The 16,248-nt window shown below is 41.2% G+C and overlaps 1 protein-coding gene across 1 annotated transcript in view; it reads right to left on the minus strand.

Moving 5' to 3' along the window:
* Positions 1–3,549: 3,549 nt before the first annotated feature.
* The window catches only part of LOC103457812 (forkhead box protein N3), a 76,055-nt gene continuing 63,356 nt past the window's right edge, over positions 3,550–16,248 (minus strand). Inside the window, exons 5-6 of the mRNA XM_008398224.2 lie at positions 7,238–7,346; positions 3,550–4,837 (exon numbers count right to left, since the gene is read on the minus strand). Of these exons, the coding sequence (XP_008396446.1) occupies positions 4,288–4,837; positions 7,238–7,346 (659 nt within the window). The 3' untranslated portion in view covers positions 3,550–4,287. The remainder of the gene's footprint in view (positions 4,838–7,237; positions 7,347–16,248) is intronic.

The raw sequence follows: 16,248 nt of genomic DNA on the forward strand, positions 1-16,248 counted from the left end.
GGGTGTTACGTCAAATGCAGCCGAGTGATCATCGACCCGGGGCCGCTCAGACAGAAACAAGACGGATAGCACACAGCCAGACGCTCTGACTGCGTCTCCTCTTAGCCTTTTTTTTTCCGTATGCGCGGAATGGAAAGTCAGCGATGCATGCTACAGGTGGCAAAAGGAGCATACCGGTGAATGGGACATGCATTTGTTTTTCCGTCTCGACCTGCTCATAATCGCTGTGTCTAGTCAGCTTTAAAAAAAAAAAAAAAAAAAAACACACACCACACACACCTCTTCTGTCTCTGCTACTCTAAACAACCCCAGCTGACAGTAAATTACCACTTTGACGTGCTCTTCTTTAATGTTTTACATCATTTCTGATCAAAACAAAACAAGGACTGTTTAAAAATACAAAATGTTGAAAGTGTGCAGGGTAAGTTAATCTTAACTGGCCTTTGCGTTGTTTTTCTAAACAAATCCAATTCGTTTTTTTGACAGTAAAATTAAAATAGACAATTATCTAAAAACAGGAAGCGCCATGTATGGTGTCTGATAGGCCTTGTTAACCAGGACTTGTCTAGCGTGTGTAGCTGCATGTTGGAGACAAATACAATTGAAAGAGTTTCTATGTTGGAAACACTTGGAATTTTTTGACTTAAGCAAAGGAACAACCCCAAAATTGAGAAAAAGTGATAAAATACAGTTTATGCAGTCAATAGTAGCTTGTTGTTTGTGAGCATAAAGCGTGTCAGATAAGAAAATTCTGCCTTGTACAACACTTACTTTTCTTTTATATGTCAGTACAAAATGCTAAATAGCTTCAGCTGTTTTTCCGTGTCTGAGCTAAATGAAGAAAAATTAACTATAACTGCAGCCCGGTCGTATGAGGATTACCTTAAAGTTCTGTTTTAGTGTGAAACAGCATGATGTTTTAAGGGACAAACTTCAGACCTCTCTAGTTAGGTTGACTTCAAACTGGACTGGCCGGGATGTCAAACCCAGGTGTGAATCCGGGTCGACCCACATGGTGCAAAAAGGCCTTTAGAGAATTTGAATGTTGCGACAAAAGTCGTCCTCGGAATCCCAATTTGTACAGCTACGCCACTGTTGAGAAATTGAACCACAACAAAAGCAGGTACTGAATGTGTGCATGACTTGCTAACATAAAGTTAGCTAATCTAAGGACATCAGATTAACAACACTGGTCAGAACTAGAGGAGAAATCGGAATCTGAATTACTGCTAGTGTTTTTGTCACAATTGTGATGAATTACAGGCCCACCAATCTTGAAATTGCTTTTAAGTCCCGCTCTGGGGTGCCGGTTTGTTAGGTCTCTAAGCTCCAGCTCTCAGACATTTCTCTAAACTTCCTCCTCACTGGATGATTAACCCTTCCAGACCAAATGTAGCGCCTACGATCCATCCGAATTTGCAGTACTGTAATTCTGTCACACAATCTGAAAACTTCCAACGGTTTCTGAAAGGGGAGATGCTGCGCTTTCCGGTCAATATCGGGTTATTACGGCAATTTCATCGCCGCCGTAGCAGGGAGTGAAATTAATCTGAGGGGCTCTCTTTAAATAGACGGTAAATTGCAAAAATAACTCGCTAGATACTGAAAGTTCCAGTTGTTACGGATAAATGGGCAAATATATTTACTCACAGGACATTTAAAGAACTGCGTACAATCAAAATAAGCAAAAACATCCAGGCAGACATTTGAAACTTAGGCCTTATGTTAATATCGCAATTTTTCACGTAATGACCTCAAGCCGGACCCTTTTTACTATTACTACCATCATCTTTGGTGCCTTTGTATTTCGCACTGATGCCTGTGTTTGGCGTCGCTCTTCGGGAACGTTTGGCTGCGTCATCACTTTGCAGAATCTTTACACATTTCTTGATTTTGGTAAGAAAGACGTTAAGAAAATAAAAATAATAATAATATATGCCCTTTAAAGTTTCCTACCGTGTTTTGCCCTCTACAATGGCAGCAAACCTCTCTTTAAATTAAAGAATTTAAAATACTGTATTTAACTTAGAAAACAACATTTCTTCCTCTTCGTCTCCTACAAGGTAGCCATTTTTTTCCGTTTCGAAGGGGGGGGGGGAGAAATATGAGATTTATTCAGGACACCTACAGAGTTTTCCATGCCCAACTGATTCATACATTTACACTGAACAATGTCAATGGAAAGTAAGGACACATGTACATCTACACGCTGGAAAAGAGAAAAAAAATCCCCCCCCACCAACAAAAAAACCCAAAACAATACTGTTATAAATAAATATAGGTGGCGCTCTGTTATGTAAATAGAGCGACTGACGGCAGGCAGAGAGGCAGGCACAACGTTAAAGGGTGTGTGTGTTCTCAGACACACTGGCTCACACACTCCACAGACGAGATCTGTAGTGACACACCGGGGGGCGAGGGGATGTGGGGATAATACTGAACACCTACAAGAAAAATCTACAAAAAAAAAAACACAAACAAAAAAAGAAAGACAGTCAGGTAGAGGAAGACAGAAGCCCACCCTCCCCAAAAAGAGGTGATTGAACCCGAAGCTCAGAGGTGGCACCCCTTGGGGAAGGGGGTGCAAAGGGGGTTTTCTAATTGTTCCTGCCTGAAGACATGTCATTGAAAAGCCCACTCCGACAAATCAAAAACTAAAACGCTGAAAAGAAACAAGACCAACGTGTAGGCAGAAGTAGAGGGAAGCCCACCCTACACCCCGTCATCCCGCCACCCCTCGAAAGAGGCGCTTTTGCTGGCCCTGAAAGCCGAAGCCTAGAGGTTTCACCACCCGCCCCTCTACGGGGGTGGAGGTCTCTGATCTACGTTCCTGCCTGAAGACATGCGCACTCCAAAAAAAAAACAACCCAAAAAAAAAAAACCCTGATAAAATAAAACAGAAAACTCCATAATAATCACAGATATAAGAATTGGCGGGAAAAAAAAAAAAAATCGTTTTTTTTTTTCCTTTCCTCTAGGATCAAGGTTTATATGAAAATAAGTCATGCTTCATGCTAAATACATCGTTTATCTTACATGAATCTTTGAATAAAAAAGATTTTGCTTCTCATCTTATTTACAAGCACCCATGCAATATAACTGAGAAAGTCCTGCAGGTCAAATTGCTTCAATTAAGAAAAAGGGAAAAAAAAATAAAATATTTTCTAACCTTTGTACAGAGTTGCCCGCGCAGGACAAATTGCTTATATCTTTATGAAGGTAGAGTGAGAGGGTTTAGAGACGGGGACACGACGGACAGGAGAGGCCCGAGCCCAGCTGGTCGGACTTGGAAAGTTGGTGTCGGCTGGACAGGAAGTTGTGGCAGCTACTGGGTATAGCTATGATCTCTGAACGGAGGTACTGAGCGAGTTTCAAGGACGACGTCTACGTGATGCAACAAGAACAACAAAATGAAGGAGATATTGCCTCAGACCCGGCTTGCTATCTGTCTCTATTGTGATAAACATAACCGTTTTTTTTTTCTATTTTTTTTTTAATTTTAAGATATTTTATTCTTAAATACTATGAGTGCTCTCGAAATAAACCATGTTTTCTCCATGTAAGTGGCATAAAATAATTTTAAGTGCATTGAATATACATCACATTGGGTTTTACTTTGACACTTGAGGTCACTCCTCTCTTTAGCTCTTTACTACGATGCCTTTTCCGGTTTTTTTTTTTTTTTCCTTTTCCTTCTTCTCCGTCGGCTGTCGCATCGGCTACATGAAGCAACCTGGTCGCGTATCTTTGGCACAGTCTCACGTTTGTGCTCGTGGGTGTAGGAGAGCGATGCCCCCGCCCCTCCAGAAGAGGTGGGTCTCCGCCGCGTTTGCTGGCATCGCTGAGAGATTGCTACAGATTCAATGTGGGAAAAAAAACAAAACAAAACCCAAAACAAACAAAAAAAACAACCGAAACCAGGAAAGGACAAACAGCCATCCTCCGCTCGCTGCGCGGCGTACTTCCTCTGCTCGCCCCGAATTAGTGACAAAACATGCTTTTTTTTATGGCTTTCATCCCCTTTTTAAAACAACAAAAAACCCAACATAGACACATGAGAGATACCCATTGATGTTAGTGTTGCTGAACATGTAGGAAAACATTGATTTTTGATATTGCCACAAATAAGTAGGATTCACCTAATGCCCTGCAGATAGATAGAGGGAGATGACGAGTGTCTGTCGAGACTAATGCTGTAGTAACGTTACCTGTTGACCTATTTGTGTACGTGTGTGTGTTGGCTGTGCGTGCTTGGAGGTGTCTGAATGCGTATGTTTGTTTGTTTTTTTAGTTTCTTAGGGTCTCTTTCTGCTCCTTCTGGCCCTTGGCGGCGCGGTTTGTGATGTTGTTGAGGCAGGCTCTGACGCCGGCCAGGTGGAGCAGCGACCCTGCCGCCTCCTTCATCTCCTCGTCGTCGCTCTCCGGCGGCTTCTCCGGCGCGCGCCGCTTCTTCAGCGGCAGCGTGTCGCTAATGCCCCTCGCTCGGCTTTTGGTCCAGGGCAGGCTGCTGCCCGGCAGAGTCCCGGCTCCGGCCGCCGAGCTGCGTCTTTGTCCGCGCGGGGGCTGCTGGGAAATGTAGGCGGCGGCGGCTGTGGCTATGTGAGAGTCCAGCGGGATCTCCCGGGGCTCCGGCTTGACGTCCGACTGGATCTCCACGGCAATGATGTCATCGTCTTCCAGCGCGGAGGAAGGGTTGGTGATCTCGGAGGGGGACAGACTGCTGGGGGACTTGGCGGTGCTGTAGGTGTGGTCGTCCTGGAGGTCCTCGCCGCAGAGGGTGGGAGAGTAGCGGGATGGGCTGTCCTTTCCCCGGCTAAGGTAATCTCCCAGGGAAGATCTGGACACGGAACAGGAGAGGATAATGTTACTTCTTTGGTCAGGAAGTCAAAATCAAGTTAATCAAGTTGTATAGCACATGTCAGGAACAGCTGATGGAAGGCTGACTTTGTAATTATCTTTAAGTAGTTATGGATGTTCATGTCTGAGTCCATCACTACATCCACATTCTGATAGTGTGGAGCCATGTTCTACTGAAACTGCTGGGAAGTAGAAGAAAGGTAGGAGGTAATCTTTCACTCCTCTAGGCCTGAGGTGAACATCTCTCAAGTCCGATAAAAACCTTGTATCCCTGAAAATAAAAAATAAAAAAGTCAGCCTTTCCCTTTTAAGGTCTGCAGTCATCAGACTGTCACCCATGCATATTTCAGATGACACTGAGCCTTCTGAGCGGCTTTAAACCTGGGGAACCTGCTCAGCACAAAGGTGCAGCATCAGAACACGTCAATTTAACACTGAAGGTATAGCATTCAAACCCTGTTCAACATGTTCTCATGATACAACTATAAACTTTTATGCATTCTAGGGGAATTTTTTGTTTTTGATAGATCACAAAGTATTTTTTGTGTGAAGTGTAAGAATAAGGATACAGCAATTTGGACAATATATTTGTAGCAAACTGCCCTTTACTTTGACAAATAAAACCCAATGCCTTCAGGAGGAAAGAAGCAGACCTTTTACCAATGACACGACTGCAAACCAAGAAGCTTCAATCAAAGAAGCTTCTTGGTTTGCAGATGGTAACAATAGTAACAATAGTTTGTTACCATTGATAACAAGTTACCAAGTTATCAATGGTAACTTGGAAGGAGCGCAAAGCATTCTGGGTAAATACAACCAAAACAAATGTCTAGTCTTGCACTTGTGAGAGAAATGGCTCATGGTTTGTTAACCAATGACAAAAGAGAAACCCAACAACCGCTAAATCTTCGCGAAGAAGGAAGTTGCGCTCATGTCTTCTTCTGAGGTTCTCGTATAGTTTCCCTCAGTGGTTCTTGGTGCAGTGCCACCACAGGTTTTTTCAAAGGGTTTGGATTGTTTGACACGGTGCAGTGTGAAAGAGAACCAGAACAGCTGAATGCTGCAATATTGGTCTCTAGTTGAGCCGAGTATACCAAACTATCAAGTGTGAAAATCCCCTTAGAGTTATCAAAGTGAAGGAGGTTGAATGCAAATGGAGACCTGACTTTAGTTATTTAAAGGGACAGTGTGATGCGTTTTCCTGAAATAATTTTGTAGCACAAGCAAGTAAATATACTACCTCCAGTTGTTAAAAAACTGCTGCATACATCAAACATGACTTAAAAGAATTTGATTACAAGATTTAACAACTGGAAAATTGGGCCTTTGTCTCCTTAAGAAACTCCTGCTTTTTCTGAAACTCCGCCTTCAGGAAGTCATCGCAACATGGCTCCTCTATTAACCCTTTAACATTTCTACCAGAATTTCACTGAGATGAGCTCCTACAATGAGCTCAGCAGATGAGTGGTTCTATCAAGTGTTTGCTAATTGCTGGTGGCTAGTCTGAAGGAGCTGAGTGCGTTTTACACAGCTGAATGGTTGCCACGGGAGATTCAAGGGTATCTCAAGTATGCATGAAAGAATCAAAGCAACACTCCAGGTGTGTTTTTGATGAGGGAATAACATAACATGATGAGAAGCTAAAAAAAGTCAATTTTACATGATACTGCACCTTTAAACATGTCACAATTAAGAACTGATTTATATTGATCCATCACAAACTGATCAATTTCTGAAAAGTTCAAAGGATGCTCATACTTTTCAGGCCCTGAGCATCATACAATTGAACATATTTTGCTGTAATAGTGAGAGAATTGTGTTGTGTGCAGCACTAAAGGAGGTGGAGGGAGGTGAGGTGGGGGGTATCCTGCAAAGCCATAAATCAGTAGCAGCTTCAGGAGCGTGCCTCGTCCCGCAGACATCCTCTCCTTCAGAATGAGAGAGTTAGCATATTAATATCTTATAAGCAAAACACGCGCCCCTCGCAGTGATCAAATATTCACTGCATACCTCCAGTGAGCCCTCGGCTATGTTTAATTCATTACGCCGCGCCGACCATTATACTCTTATGCTCTGGTGATGGATGTGCGTGTCCGTGCATGCCGCATATGTTCTCCGGATCAAAAAGCCTTTCCCTCTAATAAACCTGTTTGTGTGTGTTTTTGAGGAAAGGAGCGCATTACATAAACACACCTGGATCAAATGTTCAGAGCAACAGGGGGAGCATGTGAAAGCCTGACTTTTGGAGACAATAAAGATGCAATTATGTAAACTACGAGTGGAAATTTTTCTTTTTTTTTTCTCCTTTTGCGGGTGTAGGTGGATCCGTTTGCGCAGGGAAATCCCATTAATTATACGTCTGAGGGCAAAGTTTACCAACCTTATAGCCGAGGTTCTGCTCCCCACGGGGCTTACGGGCAGGGGTCTGATGACGGGGAAGAGGGCCTGGCTCCTGACGCGAGCGCCGTTCTGGATCACGCTGCGGGGAACTGAAAGAGAGAACCATTTATAAACACTTAAGAAAAAAAAGAAAAGGACATCGATACAGATCCTTCCTGCAACCTGTAGCCCTTAAATCAGTTTATGAAGGAGGGAGGGATAAAAATAGAGGAACCGTCTCGAAAATATTTGATCGGGCCTCGATGAGAATTCAGCGGCCGTCCGAAGAGACCGATGGGGCGATATTGATGAGCAAGGCGAGCTTAAATTGAGCGGGAAAGCGTTATAAATGAGTTAGGGCCGCTTTGATTCATTCGATTAGCAACGACCGCCGGTCTCGGCTAAATACAGCCCGTCTGACGCCGTGTGGGGGAAATCGGCGGTGGCGGCACTTCAAACTGGACCTGAAGTACTCCTGTTTTGCTCATGAGATAGGAATTTGGGCAGTATTTACCCTACAAACGAACCTGCAGGTTGACATCTCCACTCAATAAACGTCATGAGTCAGAAACCAGCATAAAAAAAGACAATGTCCGCGATAACCCACACCGTAAACTGATTTTTCAAGTAGCTAGACCCATTATAAAACCTCCTTGGAGTTACTCGCTTTCCAAAAATAAACTATAAAAAGCAGCTGATGCTCAGTAAATAAATGTGGTCCCAGCATTTTTGCTAAAAGCTTCTTCAATGACAGTTTATAGCAGGGTAGTTGTTAAAAATTAAATTTTTAAGAAATTTTAAGACAGACTGAATGAAATATGCGACCAAAAGAACTCTAAATATGCAGGACGATTAGAGAATCTTCATATGGGCAGGCAACAGAAGTGAGCCAGTGGTAAAAACAAACGTCTTCCAGCCAATTAGTGATACATTTTCACTCACCAGTGACAGCTAGCTAGCTTTTATACCTTAGTTAGTCTTATATCTCTAATATACCTTTGCTAACTAGGTATATAGCTAGCATAGTTAGCAAAGGTTGTATACCTTTTCTAGCTCGCTAGCAAAGGTATATTAAAAGAAGTTGGCGAAAGCCTGGTTATCAATTGGTAACCTTTGCTTGCCTTATACCTCTAATACACCGTTGCTAGCTAGCTAGTTTGCTGGTTAGCAAAGTTATATTAGTCCTGCAAGAAGGTATAAAGTCCCACAAAAAAAGCTACTTACAAGATTCAATAGTCCTGCAATTACAAAATTCAAGACCTGTGATTAGCGCATCTAAGGCCAAATTACCTTTTTAAAAAATTTATTTAAGACTTTTTAAAGATATGTGGATACTCTGTATGGAAGCTTTGTTTAAAGGTGGAAAAATTCAGGTGCCATGGAATCAAGTTGAAGGAGGTATAAGCATGCACTGGTGACTGGTTTTGAGTTATTTGCAGATTATAAAAATGTGAGTTCTAAGCTTTCCAATGATGTCAGAGACACGAAAATGAAAGATAAATGTTAAAAAAATCAAGAAGATGTGGGCATTTGAATATTGGTGCTATAAGTTTCAAAAATAATTATTCACCCAAACAAAAAAATACAAAAATAAGAAGTGTAAGAGACTGTACAGCAAGGACAAATTTTATAATAATAAAAATAACGCTACACAGACATTAAAGACAACATGCTCAGCGTAAAAGAATGTGCAAATTTAAAATAGTAAAATGGTAATTTAAAGACAGAAACATGTACAAGATGTTTATTTAATTTTTAACACTTGGTCAGTCCAACTTGTATTTGTTAATTTTTGCAGTTCGCCGAACAACCTGCCTATTAATGACCTGCTTAAGCTGGGCTAAACGACATGATTTTCTTTTCCCTCCATCGGCGGTACTTAACTCAAAGGTGATCTACTGGCAACAATTTGGAGATGCAGGCGTTTGCGCTAATTATGTCCTTAGATTACGGTAAATGTCCAAGTAAGGAGCAGGAAGTGTTAGAAGGATTGTAGATGGTTCCCAGTGGAATTGGGGTTCAATTACTATACCAGTTACATCCATTAAGACTCTTGGAACAAGATTCTGACTGGTCTAAGCTGACCGAATAAGTACAACTTGTTTCAGGTGTGAGGATGTGGACTCCGGACATTTTTAAAGAAAATGATATCTCAATGAGAAGTCCGCCCAAGGACATTGAATAGTTGAAATAATTTATGCCATGCAACAAGAAGATTTCAAAGATTGATTTAAAGTCAATTGCCTTGGCAACTTTGATGAGACTCCATGTTCTTGGTGAAGAAATACAACCCCTACCATGATGTTCAGAAGAAGTCAACTTGGACTTCTTTTGACTTACTAATATCCACTTTTCATACAGGCAAGATATGAGGACTACTACGCTGCAGATTTCTGCACTGTTTCCATGGAGCTTCTGGGTTGCTGTTCTTGACAGATTGTTGGAAGTGAAAAATGAGAGAGAGAAAAAAATAGGCATAAAATTCTTAGCCCAACACTCACCTCTCTCCCAATTGTGCACTGCAACCCAGCTGGCTAAAAAAAAGCATATTTTTCCTCCTTTGCTTTTTAAAGGAAGACAAAATAGTGTTATTTTATTTTAAAAAAATAATGCAAAGGATAATGCAATAATGCAAATATTGTTGCTTTTGCCTTAAATAACAGGCAAAAGTATTTGCACTTTAGAAAAAGTTTAGAAATCCCAAATGCTAAATTTATGATTGATGTCATAAAGAGAACTTTCTAAAAGTATTTAAACTTTTAGAAAAAACATTTAGATACCATATAAACTGTAAAGAGTTTGGTATTTTACTCCAGGTTTCCATAAGAATAGAACTTTTAACAACTCTCATGTCACACACTGCTTTATTTGAAAAAAGCTTAATAGATACTGCCCAACTCTTCCTGGCTTATATGCTGAGGTATTTTGTGAATAGTTCTCAAAGTAAGTGATTTAGAACGAACAAACAGCCTATTTTCAAATTGTGCTCTAGAAACATGGAGTTTAAGACCTGCACGTTCAAATAAAAGTAAAATAATCCAAGCATTTATTTTACTCCTATAAAGCCAGGCTTTACTGTAACCCTATTGTGTGTTGTGAGACTGACAAAAAAAAAAAAAAAATCGTTTTTAAAGCTTGAATACTCAATGCCTGCAAGCTAAATGTGTCTAAATATAAAACTAAAGTCAGAACTGAGAGAAACATTAACAAGCTGCAAATAAAACTGAGCAATTTCTGGATTCTCCTCCAAGGCCGTGCCGTCTAAAGGCCGCCATCCCACTTCTGCAAAAGGACCGAACTGGGAAGCTTCCCGAAGGTCAGAAGAAGAAGAAAAGATCTGAGCCCAAAGCTCTTATTATTCAACGCAGACTGCTCACCACGAGCCGTCAGTTCACTAAAACAGCTGTCATCTCTGGGGTCAGCTCGTGTTTTGCAAATGATGACCCGCTGTTTGCCTTTTGTCTGCCACAGACGCATTTGTTGAGGTGCAAATGCCAGCGAACATGTACCGCAGCACAAACACGCTGCAGCTGAAGCCTGTATCCCCCCACCACCACCGCCACCACCCCAATGTTAAATCTGAGCCCAAATGCTAAATTTATGATTGATGTCATGAGGAGAAATTTAATTCGCCCCAGGAGCCGCAAGCTCATTAAAATATACAAGTTGTCACGGCGAGGCCCCCCCAGAAAACAGCCTGGTGTATTTGGCTCGTGTTGTGGCTCACGCGAGTCGCACAACCAGATGAAATATGATGGGAGTTGCTGGTGCTTTTGTCGTTGGAAGTGTGTTTTTCAGCTTCTCCCTTGGCCCGCTGTGTCCACAGTAATCTCATTGACTGCTGTTAGCATGGCCGTGCCCCTGATATCGCCAGCGCTGCTCTCCATAACCTTATAAGTAAGTCCCTGCACAGAGTCTCTTTTGTAATCTTGATCACTTGCTGCATGGTTCTCTGTGTGTGTGTGTTTTAGTTTTTCTCACCTTGTAAGGTCCATTTTTCTAACCAATACTGCATTGTGAGGACCAAATACTCCTTATAGAGCCCAAAAATCAGACCACATAAGAAGATGTGCTGTTTTTGTGTTGGTAATTAGGTTTAGGACTGAACTGTGAGTTGAGTTTAGGTAAGGTTTAGGGTTAAGCATGTACTGGTAATAGTTAGGTTAAGGGTTAGGCTGTAGAAATGAATAAAAAATGAATGGAAGTCAATGTAAAGTCCTTGTGAAAATAGAAAGATGTAATATGAGTGTGTGGGCAGCGCATTAGGTCCTCCCGGGTTGACGTGCAAACGTCCCCTCCTTCCCCACCCGTTCGCTCCAATCGGGCTTTGCGTTGCCATAGCAACATGCCACAGAGTGGAGGATCAGGCATCAGAAGGGAAAGTGATAGAAAGAAGCAGGGGGGCGAGAGGAAATACCAGGCTGTGTTTGACACAGCGACGGCGAACCAACCCGAGGACTGTTTCGCTTCAACATGCAGAGAAACCCCGCACTGTTCCAGACACACAGATCCAGAGTCCTCTGTGCCTCTAAATCTGAGAGAAATACAAAAACGCACTAAGAATTTATGAATTTACCTCTGAGCTGTATTCAAAACCAGATGGAGGGATGGATATAAATATAACTAATGGATGAATGGATGGAGGATAGACTTCTAGATGGATGGATTATGGATGGTCTTCTAGATGGATGGATGACTATTGGATAGACTACAGGATGGATGGATGGATGGATGGACAACTAATGAAGGAACTTGGGTGGATGGATGAATAGATTGATGGATGGACGGCTAGTGAATAGACTTGGAGATGGATTAATGGGTAGATGTCTAATGGATGGACTTCTAGATGGATGGAAACCCATCCATCTAGAAGTCATTGGCATTGGCCTATGTACCTATAGGCCAATGCATTGACCTATGTACCTATAGGTCAATGCATTGACCTATAGATACATCAATGGATACATCAATGGATGGGTAGTTGATAGAGATATATGGATGGAAGGACAGATAGATGGGAAGATGATGAATACACAGCCTAACAGATGGATGGATTAATGGACGGATGGATACTTAGTGAATCGGCCTGAGGGAGAAACACCACTACACTTCCATACTTTATTTTCTAAAAGACTTCCAGACGGCGCAGGAACTATGGACACAAACACACACCCACAAACACGTGGCTGCCAAGTCCAAGCGTGGGCAACTCTTTCCCCTCTACCTCTCTCTATTTTCGTATTTGCACTTGCTCATAAACCCTGTTTGTCCATCTAATTCCACCCTCTTGTTGATATTTCCCCCCCTCCATAGCCCCCAGCCAACCACCCTCTGTATTGATCTGGCTGCCATTCTGTGTACACTGGTGACTCATATCTCCTACTGAGCATGTATGCCGTCTCTGCAGGTGAAAAGCCTGGGACATATGCTGCGGAGATGAGGCGACAAAACCGCACTGACTGAGCGGTTCGCTCTTAAAAGCCTCAAGCCGTTCAACTGTAAAAAATTCCTTTTGATGGTAAGAGAACACACTGTTTGCATCTGAGGCATTTTCCTAGAAAGAATGTCTGCTTTTTTTCTCCCCTCCCCCTTAAGCATGGTCAGCTGCCCTCTCTTCTGTCTGCTTCCTGCGTCTTCTCCCTGCCTCCCTCCTGTCTCCTCCTAAATGAGTTCCACATGGCCCTCCGGGCTGCGCAGTCTCGCCTCGTCCGGCAGAGGAACGCTCGCTCAGCTCTTGCTCTCACAGCCCCACGGGTTCACAGGTCACTCCCGGCAGACCTTGAGATTGCAACCGTTTGAAGGCGGCCTCTCGCTCAGTCAAAACAGGCACTCTCCTTCCGCTCCCCTCCCTGTCCGTTTGTCCGCCTGGCTGCTGTGTGTTAAACCAAGAGCAATGTTTGAGGGCAGGATGCATGCTAATGCTGTCTGACTGACTGGCTGAATGACAGCCTGGATTGCTGGTGGGATGAAGTTGCTGGCAGTTTAACTGGACGACTAACCGGCTTGTCTATCTGACACTCGGGCGGAGAGTTTAAGAGCTTGGCTGACTGACATGTGTTGGAACTTGTAGAGGGCAGACAAAAGGAAAGTAGCGCTTGATTTCGGTAATATAATACAGCTTTGTAAACAAGTCTCTTCTTTTCTGTCAGAAACGAGCCTAAAGTTAACCAACGGAGATGCTCAGGTAAAACCAGTTTCGTTTTGATCAACGTTGGAAATAGGACTCCTAGGAAACATCTGAGTTGCTACTAACAAGGTTTCTGTAGGTTTCACCCATTTCAAATTTAAGACTTTTTAAAGGGGCAGTATTATACATCATCAAGGCATACGGTGGCATTTTATAGCACAATCAAGTAACTATGTTACCTTTGGGAGAAGTAACTCATATAATGAGCTCAGCAGATGCAGTTCCACCAGGTGTTTGCTAACATGAATTGAATTCAAGATCTATATCACCACAGAAATGTACAAACATTGTCCAGACAACTGGCAATAACTTTGGACTTACCCAGGAAAGATGCAAAAAAGCTAGATTGCGAACAAGAGTATGTTAGCAGCTAGTAAGCGTTTGCCTCTACTGTCTCACAAACAATGAATATGTTTCGCTTGATAGAAAAGTCCGGCAAGAAAAAAAATAAATACAGTGAATAATCGAGATTAAATAGTGCTGTAAAGGCAAAATTTAAGACCTGGAAATTACACATTTAAAGCCAAATTATTATGCTTTTTTTGATTAATTAAATACACTATGGCCTTAGTTTAAGATACCCGAATTCAGGAATTTTAAGGCTGCGTCGCTTCCGTTTCGGTGAAAGTAATGACATCAACAATAGCACTCCCATCCAGAAGGAGTAGCCAAACACCACAGTTACAGAACACCCCAAGAGTTTGACAATGATCAGCAGAGAAACCGGTGAAACTTATTAAGAAACATAGTGAGTTGAGATCACTGTTTAGACCGTTTGGATAATTAATCTCTCAGGAGATAAAACTGTGAGTCCCTTTGTGGCCGGTAGCCACAACAAAGATGGATAGCAGGTAGATTTGGTCTATGCAGTGTAACGCTAACCAACCAATAGGAAGAAGGTCTAGCCTTAAGACTCCGCCCCTCCTCATTTGCATAATGAGGCAGACATTTATAGGTAAAATAAAAATAGGAAACAGCATGGACATAAAGTAGAGTGGAGGGAGGAAAAACAATATAAAAAGTTAAATAATAAAAAATAGAACTATATAGATCTATGAATAAATGGAAGAATTTTAAAAAACAGTCAAATTTACATTATGACTGAGTTGTTATAACTAAACTGAAACAATAAAAATGAATGTCTACTAAATTATGAAACATTAGATATATGCTCCTTTTTTAAATTACTTGGTTCATTTTAAGTATATTGATTTATTTACTGGACCATTCATATATTTTTGCTTTATTTGAAATTGTGTAATCGCTCCGAGTCTGTCATCTATAGCTGTAAATCCAAACTTAAAATCATTACATATTTTGTAAACTGCATTGACATTGTAATTAAGGGAATCATAGTAAAGGGGTGACTACAGGCAAATATAAGTCACACTGCAGATTTTTGCATGTAAACAAACTACACTATATACCTTTTGAGGCTCTTTGAACTGGCCTGTCATATAAAATCCCAGTAAAACACACATTTGTCGTGGTAATGTGAGAAAATATGAAAAAAGTTGAATGAGTATTAATACTTTAGCAAGGGACTGTAGGTTTTAATATGACATATCAGTATTCTTAATTACAATAAGGAAATATATTACCTGAGCTGCTCGAGGTGAACGTGAAAGGATCAGCTTCATATTATAAAGAGTTTAATTTAATACTGTGCTGAATTTAAATGAAAAGCACATTGATTTTGAAGGTGAATAAAATTAAATGGTTAAAAAAAAAAGAAAAAATATTGCGGCGACTGTAAAAAAAAAGTTCTATTATGCTTTCTGTGTTTATTAACTTACTACAAAGAAAATCAGCTGCAAAAAACACTTTTTACACTTTTGGTATCAGGAAATTATTAGTCGATTATTTGAGAAAACTTGCTTTTTTTGTGTATTTTTTTAAACTATATTAACTTCTAGAGAGCTTATATTGCTGTTACAGAAACAGTTTTGACATTTTAATCTTTTGTACATCACTTACTTTCTATTTAAAGAGACAGTATTATACGTTTTCCATTCACATAGTGCAATTACAAAACTATTTTACCTTCATTTTTTAGAAATATGCTGTTTATATCAAATATAACATCAAAGAAATTTAACTTTGTAATTTATCTCCTTCAAATCAGGCCTCTGTCTTTTTAAGAAACTCCTGTTCTTTCTGAAACTCCGACTTCGGGAAGTTGTCACAACATGACTCTTAAATTAACCCTTTAAAAAAGTTTATATATATATATATTTTTTTTTTAACCAACTTTTCACTGAGAATAAGCTCTTAAAATGAGCTCAGCAGATACACAGTTAAGTTTGCTAATTGCTGGTGGTTAGTCTGAAGGAGCTGAGTGGGGGAGTCAGCCTTGACAGCTTGGAAATTGTAGCTTGGAGGAGTAGCTGCGACCTCGAAGGCAGAGCTAAGTCCACCCAAGCGTTTTGCACAGCTGAATATAGTTGCTATGGGAGATTAAAGGATTTCTCAAACATGCATGAAAGAATCACAGAAACACTCCAGGTATGCTTTTGATGAGGGAATAATATTATAACACGATGTTAAGGTCCAAAAACACGAACTTTACATAATTCTGCCCTTTTTTATTTTTATATGTTTTTTTTAAGGTTTTATTGGCTCTAGTGGCCTTTATTTGACAGTTAATTGACAGGAAAGTGGCTAAAGAGAGAAGGGGAAGACACTTGGCAAAGGTCACCAGGCCGGGAATAGAACCTGCAACAGCCGCATCGAGGACGGAGGCCTCCATATGTGGGTTGTGCTTAACCCTTGCGCCACCACAGCAAACCCAATTCTGCCCTTTTAACATGTGTTTTATTCTTTTG

This window comes from Poecilia reticulata, linkage group LG21 (genome assembly GCF_000633615.1).
Source record: "Poecilia reticulata strain Guanapo linkage group LG21, Guppy_female_1.0+MT, whole genome shotgun sequence".
NCBI lineage: Eukaryota > Metazoa > Chordata > Actinopteri > Cyprinodontiformes > Poeciliidae > Poecilia > Poecilia reticulata.